Genomic DNA, 15,999 nt, shown 5'->3' with positions numbered 1-15,999 from the left:
GTTTACTGACTACATTGCATCATCACCTGGGAAATTGTAAACACTTTGAAGTATTGTATTTGTGTCCATTATCTCCATTACTCCAGTAGAATTAACACTGCATAACAAATGAACATGAAATTAAAGTTGAAGTGAAGCTTTTTTTCTAAAAATAGTCATAATGTGCTAGTAAATACAGCATATTAGCACATTATGGCAGACCTGCCAAGCCGATCCTCTCCAGCACTGCAGACCTCCCTCTCTGTTGCTTCCATCTTCAGCTTAGTCCTCTTCTGGGTTTGAGTGTTCAGTCGCTTGATTGGCCTGTATAGGGTCGGTCAGAGGCTCATTTTGCATGTAACCACTTGAGGATGAGTGGTACATAAGAACAGAGTCAACACTGGCCATTGATTTGTACAGCTGCTGCTGGCAATTTCTGTTTGCACATACTGTGCGAATGCAGCATTTGGCTCCACTGGCATGAAACACTTGGTTCTCACCGACGGTGCCCTCAGCCACCTGTGTGAATGGGGCCTTAAGCTTTAAAAAGTTACTCCACTAAATTGCAGAACTCTCCTCTCCTCCATACTGTTTTGTGATTGGCTGCTTCAGCTCTCTGATGGTAGGATTGACTACTACGCCATCTGAGAAGCTGCCAAGGGATGATACAGCTGTAAATAATATGAATGTGTTGGTATGAGAGGATTATTAAAAGAAAATTGTTGAACCATTGTCTTATCAGTTTCTTTTCTCTTTTGTATACGTCATTATGATGTACTGTAGTTACTGCTCTAGGTATGCCAGCATGTTACCTCATGTGATAATTTATGTAAACCTAATACAGCACTCATCTTACAATAATATTACTATGTATTAAAAAGGATATGACACTGAGTAATCTGTTATGTATTTAAATCGAATAAAATAAAACATAATAATGTCTAGTTTTACTGACCTTCTACAGCTGCTGGTCGCGGTGGAATTGTGGTGCTCTCTGTATATTTTCCCTCTGAAAATCATAATAAACATTTTTTTAAACTTAGCAAAATGATCACTATTATACAACCTGAAAGCCACAAAACCTTATTTGCCCCATAACTGTAGCAGCCAAATCTATATGATTGGCAGGGTATACTTGTGCACCCAAAAAACAGGTTCCACTTGGGTAGGCCAAGACTACATGCCTTAAAACCCCTATCATCTTCCACGAAACAGGCCAGACGACTATCACTTCTTCCAACCAAAACATATAAATGTACTTTTGTTTTATATGTATAAAATATTTGCCCTGCTAATGCACTATATCACCATATCATATGGAGATACCGTATAATTCTTAAACCGTGATGAGTTATTTATTTTTTTCACATGGTTACAATAAGGAACAAGTAACAACAAAAGCTGGCATATATATGTCTGCAATCATACCTCCTTTGTGGCCGAGTTTTACTTTAGAGTCCCCACTGACAACTGAAAACTCCTCCTGATGGGTGACATTATTATCAACGATTACAGTGCGCTTTGTGTGCTCTGTTTGGGTGACTGTTTTTTCAGTCTTTCCATCTTGTTGCCTTCTCACTTGGACCCCTGTCTTGACGGTCTGGGTTGTGATCTCAGTTCTACTTCCACCTGCTACATGAACAGTCTTTTGTTGGTCAGTGATAGTAGAGCCTGAAATATAAAAAGAGAGACCTTGTCTTGCCTACTGAAGGGACAGAGCCACATGTTTTTGCAAGCTTTTTTTCAGCGCTATATTTAGAAGCCTGAAGCGGCAAAAGGATTGTCTGCTTCTTTATTAGTCTTTATGACAGGTGCAGCAGAGACAAGCGCTAAATTCACTTTTTCATTACAGCTATTCTGATAGATCGCCTTATGTAATTACCAAGTAGCTCAGACAGCGCGGCATACAGGCTACTTTTCTTGTGACCTTTATGACAGAAATAGTGGATTATTGTGAGTAATTAAAACAGAGCTCTTCTTAGTTTGCATACAGCCAAAATCCTTAATTTCGTGTTGGCCCGTGTCACAGTAATTCCAATGCTTTATATTTAACAAGAATTCCACAAGCTGCAGATGGTGTCTGTGTTTTTATGGACCATTAGTTAGATCTTAAAGGGAAGGCATGCTTTCCTACTTTAAATAAGTATGTAAAACAAATCAGTTTGATGTAATTAATTTCAATAACGTTTGTTAGAGTTTTCAGAAATGTAATTCTTTGTATATTTTGTAATTTTATGGTGTTCTTGGGGCAAACTTGTCTGCTCATTGCATATTTAGGATTCTTTCCAGTTTTGTGGTGCTACATAATGGATGTGCTTCTCTATTGTTTCTCACTATGTAAGCTAAGGCAAAGTACACTTGAAAAAAATTATAAAAATGCACACATCTTTAAAAAAATATGTATTTATTATTACTTTTTTGCATTGGAGCCAGTAGAGCATTGCAATCACGATCAGTGGATCGTGGGTGCAATGCTCTGGCTCCTGCAGATTCTCCTTCCCCTCCCTGTTATACTAAAGTATGGAAATTCAGCAACTGGGACAGGAGGAATAATTAATGGATAATACACGTGCAGTGACTTCACAGATCCTGTCAAAGCTGTGAATAGATGGCACGACTGTGTGGGCAATGTCACAATTTTTCATGTTACGTGCAACATGGTTACAACATGAAACTTGGTTTTGCTCACATACTATGTAAAGTCTCCCATGTAAATAGTATTGAAAAGTTTAGGAGAATGTCAGGTCACAATACTTTAAAGCAGCTTGCACATAATTAATGAGTAATGCAATCTATGTAGATGGCTGGGTTCCACTAAATGGATTATTAAGCCATGATGCCAAGTAGGTATATTTAACCAACCAAAAGATTTGCCACATTCCAAAATGTTATAAGGCAATACTAAAATATAGAAAGATTTCCTTGCATGTATTAATGACTGCATATGTGAGATATATCAGCTCAACAGGCAATTCAAACCGGAAAATTGGAACAACTTAGGCCATGCACCAATTTGCCCAGGCTATTTGCAGAATCAAGGAGTTTTTCTTAGAAGGACCTACAATTATGAAATCGTGTGGTACTTTGTATGAAAGGAAACTGAAATGTAACTTACGTCAGTTTAGGAGCATTCCTACATTTGAGAAATCAGGAGGAATTTCACATGTATAAACAGAAATGTCTGTAGGAGTGCAAAGTCTTGTATTTGGAAGCGTTAGGGATGAGAGAATGTCATGTGGATATAATATTATTTATAAAATCACGTACCAGTGTGAAACTTTAGCCTGACCTAGTGCTATAGTCTGATCTGAGTTGTCCTATTGTTGTCTTGTCTTGGATTGGTGGAGTATGGGTAATTGTGATTTTAATTCATATTTTGCAGTTAATGAAATATATAAACATATCTCATCTCTAAAATGAAATAAAGGGAAAAATTATCCTTAAATAAGTGATTCGTTTTTATGAGAATACCTGTTTTCTTATTTCCTGTAGATCACACCCGCTATTAAAAACATATATTTTTTAATTCAATCTAATTAAATCCTCATCATCTAACCACACCATATAATATGGTCATCTATTCTCAGTTGAAGATCAAACACAATTTCACAAAAATAAGACTAGTATACACTGAAAAGTAATACCCACCAGGGGTACACTGAAGCCACTGAGTTGCCCGTCATAATGTTGCCTAAAGAAGCTCTTCATCTTGGTACCACTGCACAGGAATAGCATGCAGGGACCTAACCTAAGGCCTACTGCTCAGAAAACAGGATTCATAAAACCATAACCTTCTAGAAATAACTTATGCTGGCCATACACCAATAGATTTTCTGCAGATGTTCTATGGTCAGGTGGAAAAAGTGCAACAGATTCCTCCATCTATGCTAAACTGTGTGGATGGAGGAATCTCCCACTGGGCCAAGCCTCAGTATCCTGCTAGTCAACCCCGCTGGCTCTCAAAATACCTGGACAATGCTTGCATCCAATCAGATTGTTCTAAATTATGAGAAGAAAGAAAGCCTTCTGGAGTTAGATATCCAGAAATTATGCAAACAATGGGGCTTTAGGATCGATACTCATGAAAGGATGCGCAGACAAGATCCATAAAATCTTATACATATATTCATTTATGTTTAAAAGACAAGCCATAACAGAAACACATACAGTACAAATGAAACAAAACCAGAAGCACAGAAGTTAACAAGAACCTGATCAGGACTCAAACTATATCTGCAACTTGTCCGTAATACTGTTGAATTTGATCTGATTGGAATTATTGTCTCTTTCAATTGTAGGTATCCAAGAAAGGAATTGGTACAGATATAGTTCATATGGGTCTTGGTTTTCAATGCGTTTTATACTTGGGTTTCATGAGGAAAAGAGACTCAATAATACAACTCTGCTTCATAATTTCAAACCTGCAGATGCGGACCAGTAGCTGCAAAATTCCCCTGTGTGGGGACTGTGAGGGGGTGAAGTGAAACTATGCCAGGGAAATTAATCAGTTGGTGTTTCCTTAAACTGATAAGGTGTATCCCAGACACAGGCCTGCTGGTCTGGTCTGGTCTGGTCAGAACTATATGAACTACATCTCTACCATTGCCTTTCTTGGTTACCTAAAATTGTAAAGACACAATGGGGGAATTTATCAAAACTGGAGCAGGCAAAATCTGGGGCAGATTTGCACTGCAGCCAATCAGCTTCCCTCTCTCATTTTCAAATCTTACCTGGGCAAACTGAAGAGAGATACTGATCGGTTGCCATGCTCCAGATTCTGTTTGCGCCAGTTTTGATAAATTCCCCTCAATAATTCCAATCATATCAGAGTCAACAGTATTATGGACAAGTACCAGATATAGTTTGTGGTTCTGGTTGGGTTTATGTTAACCTCTGTGCTTCTGGTTTTAGTCCACTTTTATGTGTTTCTGTTATGGTTTGTCTTTTAAACTTAAAAATTCATAAACGTATAAGATTTTATGGATCTTGTCTCTGCATCTTTTCATAAATATCGATCCTAAAGCCCCAGGGTTTGCATAATTTCTGGAGATATAATTCCAGAAGGTTTTCTTTCTTTTCATGAACAAAAAAGTTAAGGAGTGATTCACATGTCAGTTTCTGATATCCCTTTCAGGTCCCACCAGCAATCAATGAGTACTTTGAAATATGTACACTAAGATCATTATAATGCCAAACATTTGGCACATATGAAATTGTATGTAAATATGATTTGCTCATAGATGTCAGTTATCACATCCCAGGTGACTAGAATTAGGGCAGATCATACAAGATGTGACTCACAGACCAAGTTAATGAGATATTTGAAGATCAATGGCTTGAGATCTGAGACATGTCAGTAGAAGCTGATATGCTAGCAGTCCTCTTTGCAAATTTTATATTTAAGGTGGCTTCAAATGAAACATTCCTCAGGTCTTTTAAAGTTATGGTTTAATTAGCATTAAGGTAAAATTCCTGATTAAGCTCGGGAGCTGACAGCCCAAAAGGAGAGTTGACCATGTTCAAGCAAAGTAACCGAAGTGACCACTGACAACAATATACATGTACTGTCTCTTCATGTGTAGATAGTAGATAGTTCATGATTTAACTGTATGCCTAACAATAAACGTATCTTATTTGCTACCTTTCAGTCTGTTAAATATACATGAATATGTACATATTGTACATATTTAAGTATTTATTATGCCTTCTTGCGGGGCCGGATTTCCCACAAGGCCAACCAAGGCCCGGCCTCTGGGCAGCAGGGGCAGCAGGGGCGTGAAATTCCTATCTACTGATGACCAGGACATGCAGTTCTGGGCACCGAGCGGGTAGTTGTTTTCTACATTTAGCCTTACCTTGGGCACGCAGAGCTAAATGTACAGTGGGGAAGCCACAATGTTGCCGAGATCACTTGTTTGCAGCCTGCAGGTCAGCCACTCTCCACGGGGGATGTTTTTTCTCAGATAGGGGGGCGCATTGAGGAACCTGGCCTTGGGGCAGCAGAGAGAGTAAATTTCAAGTCTGCTTGATAAGTGCAGAAAAATATCAGTTGATGGTGTCAGAGATTCAGAGTTGGCTTGTGTTCAGTGAACACTTCCTGTGTTATATTTTCTTTTTTGCCTTGACATATGTGTTTTAATTATTATAGGTTCAGCTCCTCTGTAAAACACATAAGGTGTCTTTATAGACACCTATATAAAGATGAATAGCACAGGCCTACCATTAGTCTCTAAAACTGTGTCCTACATACACATGTCAAATGATATTTCGAATAGGTGAAACATTGTAAACACTTCTGGAAAATTGTCACTGTCTGTATGTGAGCATATGCAGCAGAAATAAGATAACAAATATTAAACATATTGCACTGCAGATGCCACTGAAGCCTGAAGTTGGCAGTGTTTATCTGCAGGCTGACAGCTTGTATTTTCTCAGTGAAGCCGCTAGTTGACATAGAGATCACATGATCGAGAACTGCTCTGATTGGTTTCCATTCGTCAATGAGGGCCTGAGCTATCGGTGACAGCCTAGGCTGAGAGCCACCAGCCTTGCTAAATGTGGGCAGGTGGCTCTCAATGCGGGGGGGTCATTTATAAGTGTACACCCAGCATGGGGCATCATGCTGGGAGAATTTCAATACAGATTGTGGATGAAAAGGGGTCAATCTGAATATTTCAGTTGTGCCTTAAAATTCTTTGTGAATTAGGCCCTAATCTCACTCGCTCTCCTCTTACTTCATTCGAACGTATTTGCATAGACTCTCCACATACTAAAGGAGTAATTTCTCAGCTCTATTCCTCCCTACTCCACTCTTCTTCTATACCTGCTCACACATATATGTCACACTGGCATCGAGATCTGGGGATAATTTTGGATAATGAACAATGGGAACACATTTGGGCCACGATCAGGACTTCCTCTCAATGTGCAGTGGCAGTGGAGACTATCTATAATGTTTTAATGAGATGGTATTATGTTCCCTCTAGACTGGCTCGTATGTTTCCTTCATCTTCTTCGCAATGTTATCGCCAATGTGATTCCATAGGTACAATGTTCCACATATGGTGGGAATGTCCGATAGCACAGCGTTTTTGGAGCAAAGTATTTGCCTTTATTCATTCCCTTATCAATATTACTCCCCCCTTTCAACCAACAGTAGCTCTTCTAAACTTGAGACCCGACAATATTCCAACCTCACAATTTAACCTTATGACAAACATTCTCACTACTGCTAAACAAACAATTGCAAAAGCCTGGTTGTCTCCTGTATTGAAAATGTCTGAGGTGAAAACCCGTCTTCACACAGTTACATTTTAGTATTGTCCTATTCGGATTTTGTATTCTAAAAACTGTCAATAAAAATAATTTACAAAAAAAAATAAAAAAAAAATATTTTTACTAAGCAGGGTTTTAATGGAGGTATGGATCTAACCTGAAAATACTAGGAATTAGCCACCTTTCAGCTGCAGAGGTATTAAAATGTGGCATAGAATTTAAAGTCCAATGGTGTTTATCTAATTATAGTCCTGTACCCCCATATGTTATGATTTTTGACTGATTTTCACTCGGAAATACCCTCAAATGCTTTTTTCTCTCAATGCAAATGCTGCTTCCAGACCTTAAACTATGCTGGCATAACTCACCATCAGCACATGTCCTCACACAGACTTGTATTTAAGAGAAAGCTAGAGGTCAGACCAGCTTTGTTCCCAAGTCTAATTAAGTTATATTTACAGGCCCTGTGCTATTGCTATAACAGGCAAGTTGAGCTAAGACTATAAAACTGAGGTTGTAAGTCTATCTTACCGAATATGCATATATCTTGGTGACAATTGTGCTTTAATATCATTGTTGACCAAGACTTCAATGTGCCAATTTTCTGGGCCCAAAAAAGGTGAGTTTACTATTAGTATAGTGACCAAAAAAAAAATGTGATGCTCAGCAGAACCAAACAGAGCAAATGACACGTATAATAATTTGTGGATCTAAAAGACTGGCGTTTGGACCCCAATTTTGGTCTGTAGGGACATATTAGAAACTTCTGGGATCGACCATGGAGGAGAGACTCTAATGGTAATATAAAGAAAACATGAGAGGTCCCAAGGGTTTGAGAGTGTATTAGTAGAAGTGGAGAGAGCACATTATTAAGAAATATTACTATAGGATGTTATAAGTTGTAGAAAAGGAAGTACATTTAAAGTTTACAGCTGTAATGGGTGCAGTCTAGCATCTTTTAAAGGACATATAACCCAAAAGAGATTTCTATATTTGCAACAAAAGCTGGAAAAGCTTCACTTGTTCACAAGTTGCCATGTTTTATCCTAGGTATAAAGGTAATGATGATGATTCATATTTAACTATTACTGGAGCATCCATCCAAATTATATACCAATATACTATAGTCTTTTTGCTTTATCAAAATGTTGGTGTAACTATCAATCAATAGTAACTAATGATTAATTAATAAGTTAGAATCCACCTACTCTGGCATAAACAGTACCTAAGCAGCCAATCCTGCAGAAGTGCAGCACCTTGTGGTGCCAGCAAGTTCCTATGTTAGTCTTCAAATGAAGCCCTGTGTTCATGGATCCTATACCAAGGCTGTACACAATGTCTAGACTTCTCTCCAAGGCAAAATCAAGTCCACCTCAGTCATGTAATGGTCAAATGTCAAAACAACAGTACAGACAGTTACTGACAGGAATGAGGCTTAGTGCCAGGAAGGGATGGGACTTAATCTAGTGTTAGTGCAATGTTGAACCCATGTTCACAGCATAGGCTCAGAAGGGAATGGACAGGCACACAAGAATTGATTTGCAGACTAACATTACTTGTAGGCAACACAAGATGCTTGCACACCAGCACTGTTGCTACCTTAGAAACCAGGTCAGGTTCACTTAAAAAGTTAGCTTTTTAACTTTAGGTAGCATACCTATAAATGTCGGAACAAGAAAGGCACTAGTGAAATTCTCGTAATCTTTTTATTTTGGCTAATAAAATAGTTAAACATTGCAAACAAGTGTCAAAGTTGAGCAATAATTTTAAAAGTAAAACAATATCCTACAAAGTATTGGTGGCTTCAAAAGATGTGGCTACTGTTATTAATATAATAATTTGGCCAATTTTAGCCAACCGCTAAGTATCTAATATCAGAACACTGAATTTGTGTATATAAATAAGGCACACTACTACTCCATAATGCTTGTTGAAACTGTAGTATTGTTTTTGTTATCAATAATGCTCACATGGTGGACAAAATGTGTACAATTCAAGAGATTTTAATGTAAGTTTTTAAACAGTACTTTCATTATATCAAATTGGTAGTATGGCTTTGTTCTTAATGTATGGCAAGCAAGGCTCCTAGCTGCCCCTGATTTGGAGGGATTGTTCCTCATTAGTAATCAAATTCCTCTGCCCCTCTTTGTACCTCAGGTGTCCCTCTTTTTTCTCTGATGTATAGATCTCTATTTTAAATCAACTATTTAACAACTAAAAGTGTTATACTGCACTAAAACTTTACTCTAACCTCTAAATTATTTTAGATATAAAGAAAAGCAGTAGTGATAAAAGCACTTGTGGGTTTCAGCAATCATTTTGCACACGTATTCCTCATGGTCTTTGTTAGGGATGCACTGATACCGATACTAGTAATGGTATCGACGCTGATACTTGGGTGGATACTTATCCCGATACCGGAACTTCCGATATCAGGAAGCCAGGCGGCGAGTCCTTACATGCCACCCGGCTTCCTGATTTCCTGATTGGCCAGGAAGCTGACTACATGGTCCCTCGTCACCATGGGGCATGGAGCTGGCTTCCTGGCCAATCAGGAAGCAGGAGGGGCGGGAAATGACTCATGACTCATGGCCAATCAGGAAGCCAGACGGCGTGTAATGACTCGCACCCGGCTTTCTGATACAGAAGCTGACCAATCAGAAAGCGGGGCGACAAGTCATTACTCGCTCCCCGGCTTTCTGATTGGCCAGGGAGCCAGCTACTTGGCCAATAAGGAAGCCGAACGGCATTTAATGTCTCGCCTCCCGGCTTCCTGATTGGTCGGGAAGCTGGCCAATCAGGAAGCCGGGCAGCGTGTCATTACCCGCCCCCCGGTTCCTGATTGGCCAGAAAGCCGCCTCCATGCTTCCTCGTTACCTGGTGACAGGAAAGCATTGAGTTGGCTTCCCGGGTAATGGGACTTCCATATCGGAACTCGGTATTGGCAAACACCGAAAAAAATATCAGTACTTATACTCGATACTGAAAAAACAGTATCGCTGCATCCATAGTCTACATAATGGGGCAAGGTAGGGGTGTGTCCTTTGCTTACATACTTTGACTAAAAAGGTGTCCCTCTTTTTCATTTTAGAAAGTTGGGAGTTATGTGCAAGTTCGCAAACAAAAAATGTCATTGTATAAAAAAAAGACTGGTTTACCAAAAACACCAAACTGCGCAGAAAGTTTAACATATACATATTAAAGAAAGACACTGGGCAGAAGAAATCTTAAACCTTGCAGTGCTGCTACACCCACACTGCAAGGAAAGATAACAAAGATATACTCACCTGAACCTCGCCTGGTTTGCTGCTAGACAGGTCCCTTGTAGTCTCTCTCCACCTCCACTCCAGCAGTTTAAAGTCTCATTAATCATCACATCTAATACAGTGAATTGGGCATGAGGATGCCGAGGGACACTCCATTGCTGGAGCGAAGTGAGACAGAGGCTACAAGGACCAGTCTAGCAGCCAGCCGGGTCCTAGGTTCAGGTGAGTATATCTTTGTTATTTTAGACCCTAGACAAAATGACAAAAATTAGCACTTAATCCTTGCAGTGCAGGTTTAGTCAAACAGCAAGGGTTAAGATTTCTTCTACCCAGACCTCTTTAAATGAAGCAATGTAAAATTCAGTGATAAATCCCAGCAACCAGTCATATACAATTATAGTTCAGTCTGATTAGTATTGTATGGGTTACTGTACCTTGCTCATTGCTCTTCAACTTAAACAATACACTAATAAAAGTACTATGTAAAGCCAGCCTGTGTTTAGCTGCACTTAATGATATGAACAAACATATATGATTTATCTGTATCACTGATGATTTTTTATGTTACTTTCCTAAATGAGAGAAAACCCATAATCAATAACTTACAGGGTGATTCACAAAAGGGTGAAGAGTTTGGAGAAGGCAGGAGAAGAGAACAATCTAGGACAACATAGCTGATTTGGAAACATTCTCCAATTCAAATCAATTTCCAGTTCAGCTATGTTGTCCCAGATTGTTCACTTCTCCTGCCTTCTCCAAACTCTTCACCCTTTTGTGAATAACCCCCTTCAAGCAAGCAAGAAAGCAGGGGATTACCTTTCAATAAAAGGAAGAAAGATCATCAATTTAACTAAATTAAATTGTTTTTCATGTAACAGCCTACTACCATTGTATCGAAAACCCCATTCTGACATCTGTCTCTAAAACTGTGACATAATCACCAAGCAGTACATGAGAATAGCCTATCTGCAAGGTCTGGGCAACAAACAATGTTAGCATATTTATAATAGTGTTCAACCTAGCTATGTTTGGTCAGAATTGTGAGCCAAGAGATTGCCTGTTACAGATATTTTCAGAGTCATAAAGCTAGAGCTGAATATTTAAAGTGCCAATGTGGGATATAAGGATTCTGATATAATCTCCTGGAATGCTTTGCAGTGGAAGATACCCCTCATGGCATGCTCTGAAAGATCACAGAGCAGAATACAGAGCTTTATTTTAAACTACTCGGCAAACAATAAGCATTCCACCATATAATACCCTAAAACTGCAAAGGGGCTAATCACTGTATTTAAGTAGTACATCAATTTCTGCACAAGAAGTATATAAAAACAGAATCTGAAATGAAAAAGCCAGTAACATTTGGTGACAATAACCAAACTGGCATGTAGACAAAATAATAACCATGGAGGACAGTTTTAATGCTATCTTGACTGTTCCAATAAAACACACAGAAATGAATATGATTAAGGCAATAACTGTTTAGACAGTGCCAATACTGGATAAAATGTTTTGGATGTCTGGTAACAAAATAAGAAAATGTTGTTTTTTTTCTACTAAAGACGTATTTGACTATTTCAGGGTACATTAGAAAGACAGAAACCTGTTGTTCTGGGTTATTTCCAAATGTTTCCCCAATTAGTAATTAAGTCTAGTTGAGGTTTTGAACTAGTCAGCAGCATCCACAACCGTAATTGTGCTTTACAGACTGTATATGGAATAGAATCATTAAGTATGTAGCTTTGCATACACAAAGTTCTAAAGAGCTGATTTTAATAAAGCAACAATTGTGAATTGTTTACCACCGCAGCCAATCAAAATTCTTTATAGTCCAGTAAAATGAAAATTGAAATGATTGGCTGCTATAATTTTTTTTCTCATTTCTTCTTCATTTCTAATTATTTAGCTCTATTTTTTGATGTTGGTTATAGCCTCACTGTCATTCCACTAAGAAGTCAGGTGCAGCCAGGCAAAATCTTTCATCATCTCTTGATGGTGTACAGAATTATTACAATTCATGACTTCAAAATAAAACTCTGGTGGTCTGTTTAGAATATTTACTGCTATGCTGGAAATTTCTCTAAAACCAATGGAAACTGATCAGACTAATGTATGGTAGATCTTTTAAGTCTCCGTACTGCCCAGGTTAGCACAGAACATAGGGATGTGGATTAATGTATTCATAGGATGAAGGAGATCTGAAGGTATCTATATAGTTATGTAACATTATTTGGAGAATGTATAATATGTGATGCTTGGTTCTAGTGGACGAATGACTACCCTGTGTATCATTAACTTAAGTCCTATAGATAGTACATCAGAGCTTGTTCTTCCCTGTGACATGCCAAGAGATGCTATGAGTATAAGCAGTTTCAGCTTCTATCTGCTTACTTCAGACAGAACATTGAAGCCAATGCAGCAAAGCATGTGTTAAGGATCAGGACCAAAATAAGTATATTGTATCTAAAAATGTATACAATTAAAAAATATATAATGCACACACACATATATATATACTGTATATATATTCACAACAATTATATTGCCATGAGATTATTAGTTTCATGCAGATGAGGCTGTGTGTTTTTTTGGATCTGTTTATTAAATGCGATGTGCGTGATCAGTACTGGTTGTGTTTCCTTGTTTTTGCTGTGGGTTAATTGTGATAGTTAAGTATGGAAACTATTAGAGGTAGCAAGAAAACCAGAAATTCTCACCTGTATTCTTGGTTGGTTCTGGCATTTTGTCAATACCTCTTTACTCCAAAAGAGTATTGAACCTCCCAGAAAACAAAAACCAGTTTACCAGCAGCCAGGTAGACACACAACAGAGAAGAAGATCAGCCTGAGAGCAGAGGGGGAGATGAATTCCTCCACTTTATATACAGCATTGAAATATCAATCAGAGAGCACCTCCTCTGTTTACTATGCAAATGTGCAGAAAAGTGACAGTTATGGGAACTCTCCCATCTGTTGTCTGAACGCTCTGCCTCTCTCAGCTTTTGGAAAGAATCTTTGTTGCATCTCATGTGGCTGATGAGAACATCTCTGAGCTTCTAAATTAAGCTGCTCACACAAACACATAGGAATCAGTGATGATATTAACGGGTACCAGTTAACATTGCTAGATATATCTTTTGTTTCATGTGATTAAGTGCTTAAAAAAAGAATACAATTTAGATGAAGATTTGAAACATGTCCCAATAAACAATATCTTTCAGCAATGCAAAAGTGTTAATATTACCATACAGTAATAAAATATATGGCAAGATGTAAAATGTAGATAAGATCTTGCTGCACTCCTTACAGGAAATCCCAATGATAGGGAAGGGTGCTCGAAATGACTGCGGATGGCACAGCCAATCACATAGGTTTTGTTGAGAAGAATGTCACTAGCACACCAAAATCCTTCCAGGTTCACCAAAAGTTCATTTTATTGAACAATTGTCAATTGAAAACACGCGCTTTTGGGGCCTTGCAAGGTCCCTTCATCAGGCTTAACCTCTATGATGTTAAGATTTAAAATGTATCACATGCAAGGCCTTTTCTAGTATTGATATTCCCATTCTTGGACCAGTTCAGTACTCTCCCATGTGGCCGCCTTTGTCTGACACCGCAATATTTTCTAAGGTTTTAAAGTGTATATTGCCCCAAAATGTAATATTTGAAATATGTGACTGTGTTTTAGGCTTTTTTCCCCTTTATTTTCACTGGGTGATCTGGCCAGTAACATACTTACTGTCTTAGGGTGACTCAACTCTATGGAGGACCAATGGAGCCATCCTTGGACAACAGCATTGTCACCCTGTGGAGAGGGTAGTCTTAGATGGACTAGCAGATTTAGATGGACTTGGCTAACAAATTAAAGGAGAACTCCAAAAATTTCAGTCTACTATAACTACAGTGGCTTTTGGAAGTATTAAAGATATGTGCTTACTTTTCTGCATAGCAATGTAGTCTTCCAGAAATCCATGGTACAAGCCTGTGCTTCCTGCTCTCTGCCCCCTTAATTTCCTTTCTGTTAGACCACTAGCCACTGTCCAGTCTATCAGCCTAGACAGTGGTCTAATAACCTCCGCTCTGTAGTTCTATTGTAGCCAGCAAGAAAGTGATGACATCCCAGCACACACTACAGTGGGTGGAGTAGGAAAGCCTTAGGCCCCATTCACAACGGGGCGGTTGCAGATCAGCGTGGTTTCCACGCTGATTTCAAAAGGGAGGTTTTGGGAGTAAAACACCCAAAACCACGGTTCTATTGAAAGTTGTATAGAAACCACACTGATCAGCGTGGCAAAAAAGGGTCAGAGAGCGATTCGGCCGGGGGGCGGTTCGCATCTGTTCCCATAGCAATTTATGGGATTGTTCATGTCGGCAGATCCGCTTGGCCAAATCCACACGGCCAAACCACCCTGGTGTGAACGGGGCCTAAGACTTGTGGTCTGACCCCGCCCACTCTCAGTGCAGAGCTCCCTGCTCTGTCACACCTCCTTACCTGAGACTGGGCGGTGCTGGAACTCTGTGTAAAACATGCTACTCTTCTAGTCTAGTGATGGGAAATTCGGATCTTTTTGAATCGGTTCATTTCAAACTGTTCATTCAAATGAGTCTGCTGACAAGCATGTGAACTGAAGCTCAGGAGCTGACTTTATGGTGCCCATACACTGCTCGATTCTCGTACGAGAATCGCGAGAAATCCCACGATCGTACGAGAATCGAGCAGTGTATGGAATGCGTGCGACCGTTTCTACTGTATGGTCGCACGTCTTTTGTCTAAGGAGCACGCTAGAAAACCGGACGATTTTCGGCTGGTTTGAACGGTGCTCGGGAGACAAATGCCGAACGGGCCGGTGTGCACACTGCCCGTTCAGCATTGCGATCATCGGAAGCCCGCCCCTCAGAGGGGCGGGCTTGCGATGATCGAGAGTACGATCTGCCTGTCCAAGATGGGCAGATCGTACTTTTTTTAATCACTTTACAACCATCACAAGACTAAGGTCTTGCAATGGTTGTACAGTGTATGGCCACCTTTAACCTAAAGGGTTGACGTATCAAACTAAATGAGGACTCTCATTCAGACTCTGTGTGTCATCTCTCTTATCTCCCTGCAAGGTTGTCTGTCCCTCACCACTGCTTGACATGCAGGGGCACCGGTAATGTATCTATTCCCTGTGTCTGCACTCAGCAAAAAAAACAAAAACTAAAGTCACTGAAAAACACAGTACTTTGTAGCTCTTCCCATCTCTACCCTCAGCTCTGCCTACACACACCTCCCACTTCCTCTATTTTACAATGGCTCATGGGAGATGTAGTCAGCTCTCTATACGAGGATATGTCACACACTGGTTACGTAGATCCTCCCACTGGCTGTAGGAAGAACTGATCTAATAATAGGAGGATGTGACATCACTGGCAGCTAAAAATGAGAATTACAAGAAAAGTAAGAACTTGTATGATATATTGTCATAGCAGTTAGATTCCTC

At 39.4% G+C, this 15,999-nt stretch overlaps 1 protein-coding gene across 1 annotated transcript in view; it reads right to left on the bottom strand.

The window, feature by feature from the left end:
• Positions 1-13,319, bottom strand: part of MYBPC1 (myosin binding protein C, slow type) — an 87,981-nt gene extending 74,662 nt beyond the window's left edge. Inside the window, exons 1-2 of the mRNA XM_018556628.1 lie at positions 13,238-13,319; positions 1,373-1,650 (exon numbers count right to left, since the gene is read on the bottom strand). Coding sequence (XP_018412130.1) covers positions 1,373-1,650; positions 13,238-13,262 — 303 coding nt within the window. The 5' untranslated portion in view covers positions 13,263-13,319. The remainder of the gene's footprint in view (positions 1-1,372; positions 1,651-13,237) is intronic.
• Between the last annotated feature and the right edge of the window lie 2,680 nt (positions 13,320-15,999).

This window comes from Nanorana parkeri, unplaced genomic scaffold (genome assembly GCF_000935625.1).
Source record: "Nanorana parkeri isolate BGI_ZX_2015 unplaced genomic scaffold, ASM93562v1 scaffold244, whole genome shotgun sequence".
In the NCBI taxonomy this organism is placed as follows: domain Eukaryota; kingdom Metazoa; phylum Chordata; class Amphibia; order Anura; family Dicroglossidae; genus Nanorana; species Nanorana parkeri.
The sequence above is the reverse complement of the archived record's forward strand: the minus strand, read 5'-3'. Positions and strand labels throughout refer to the sequence as shown.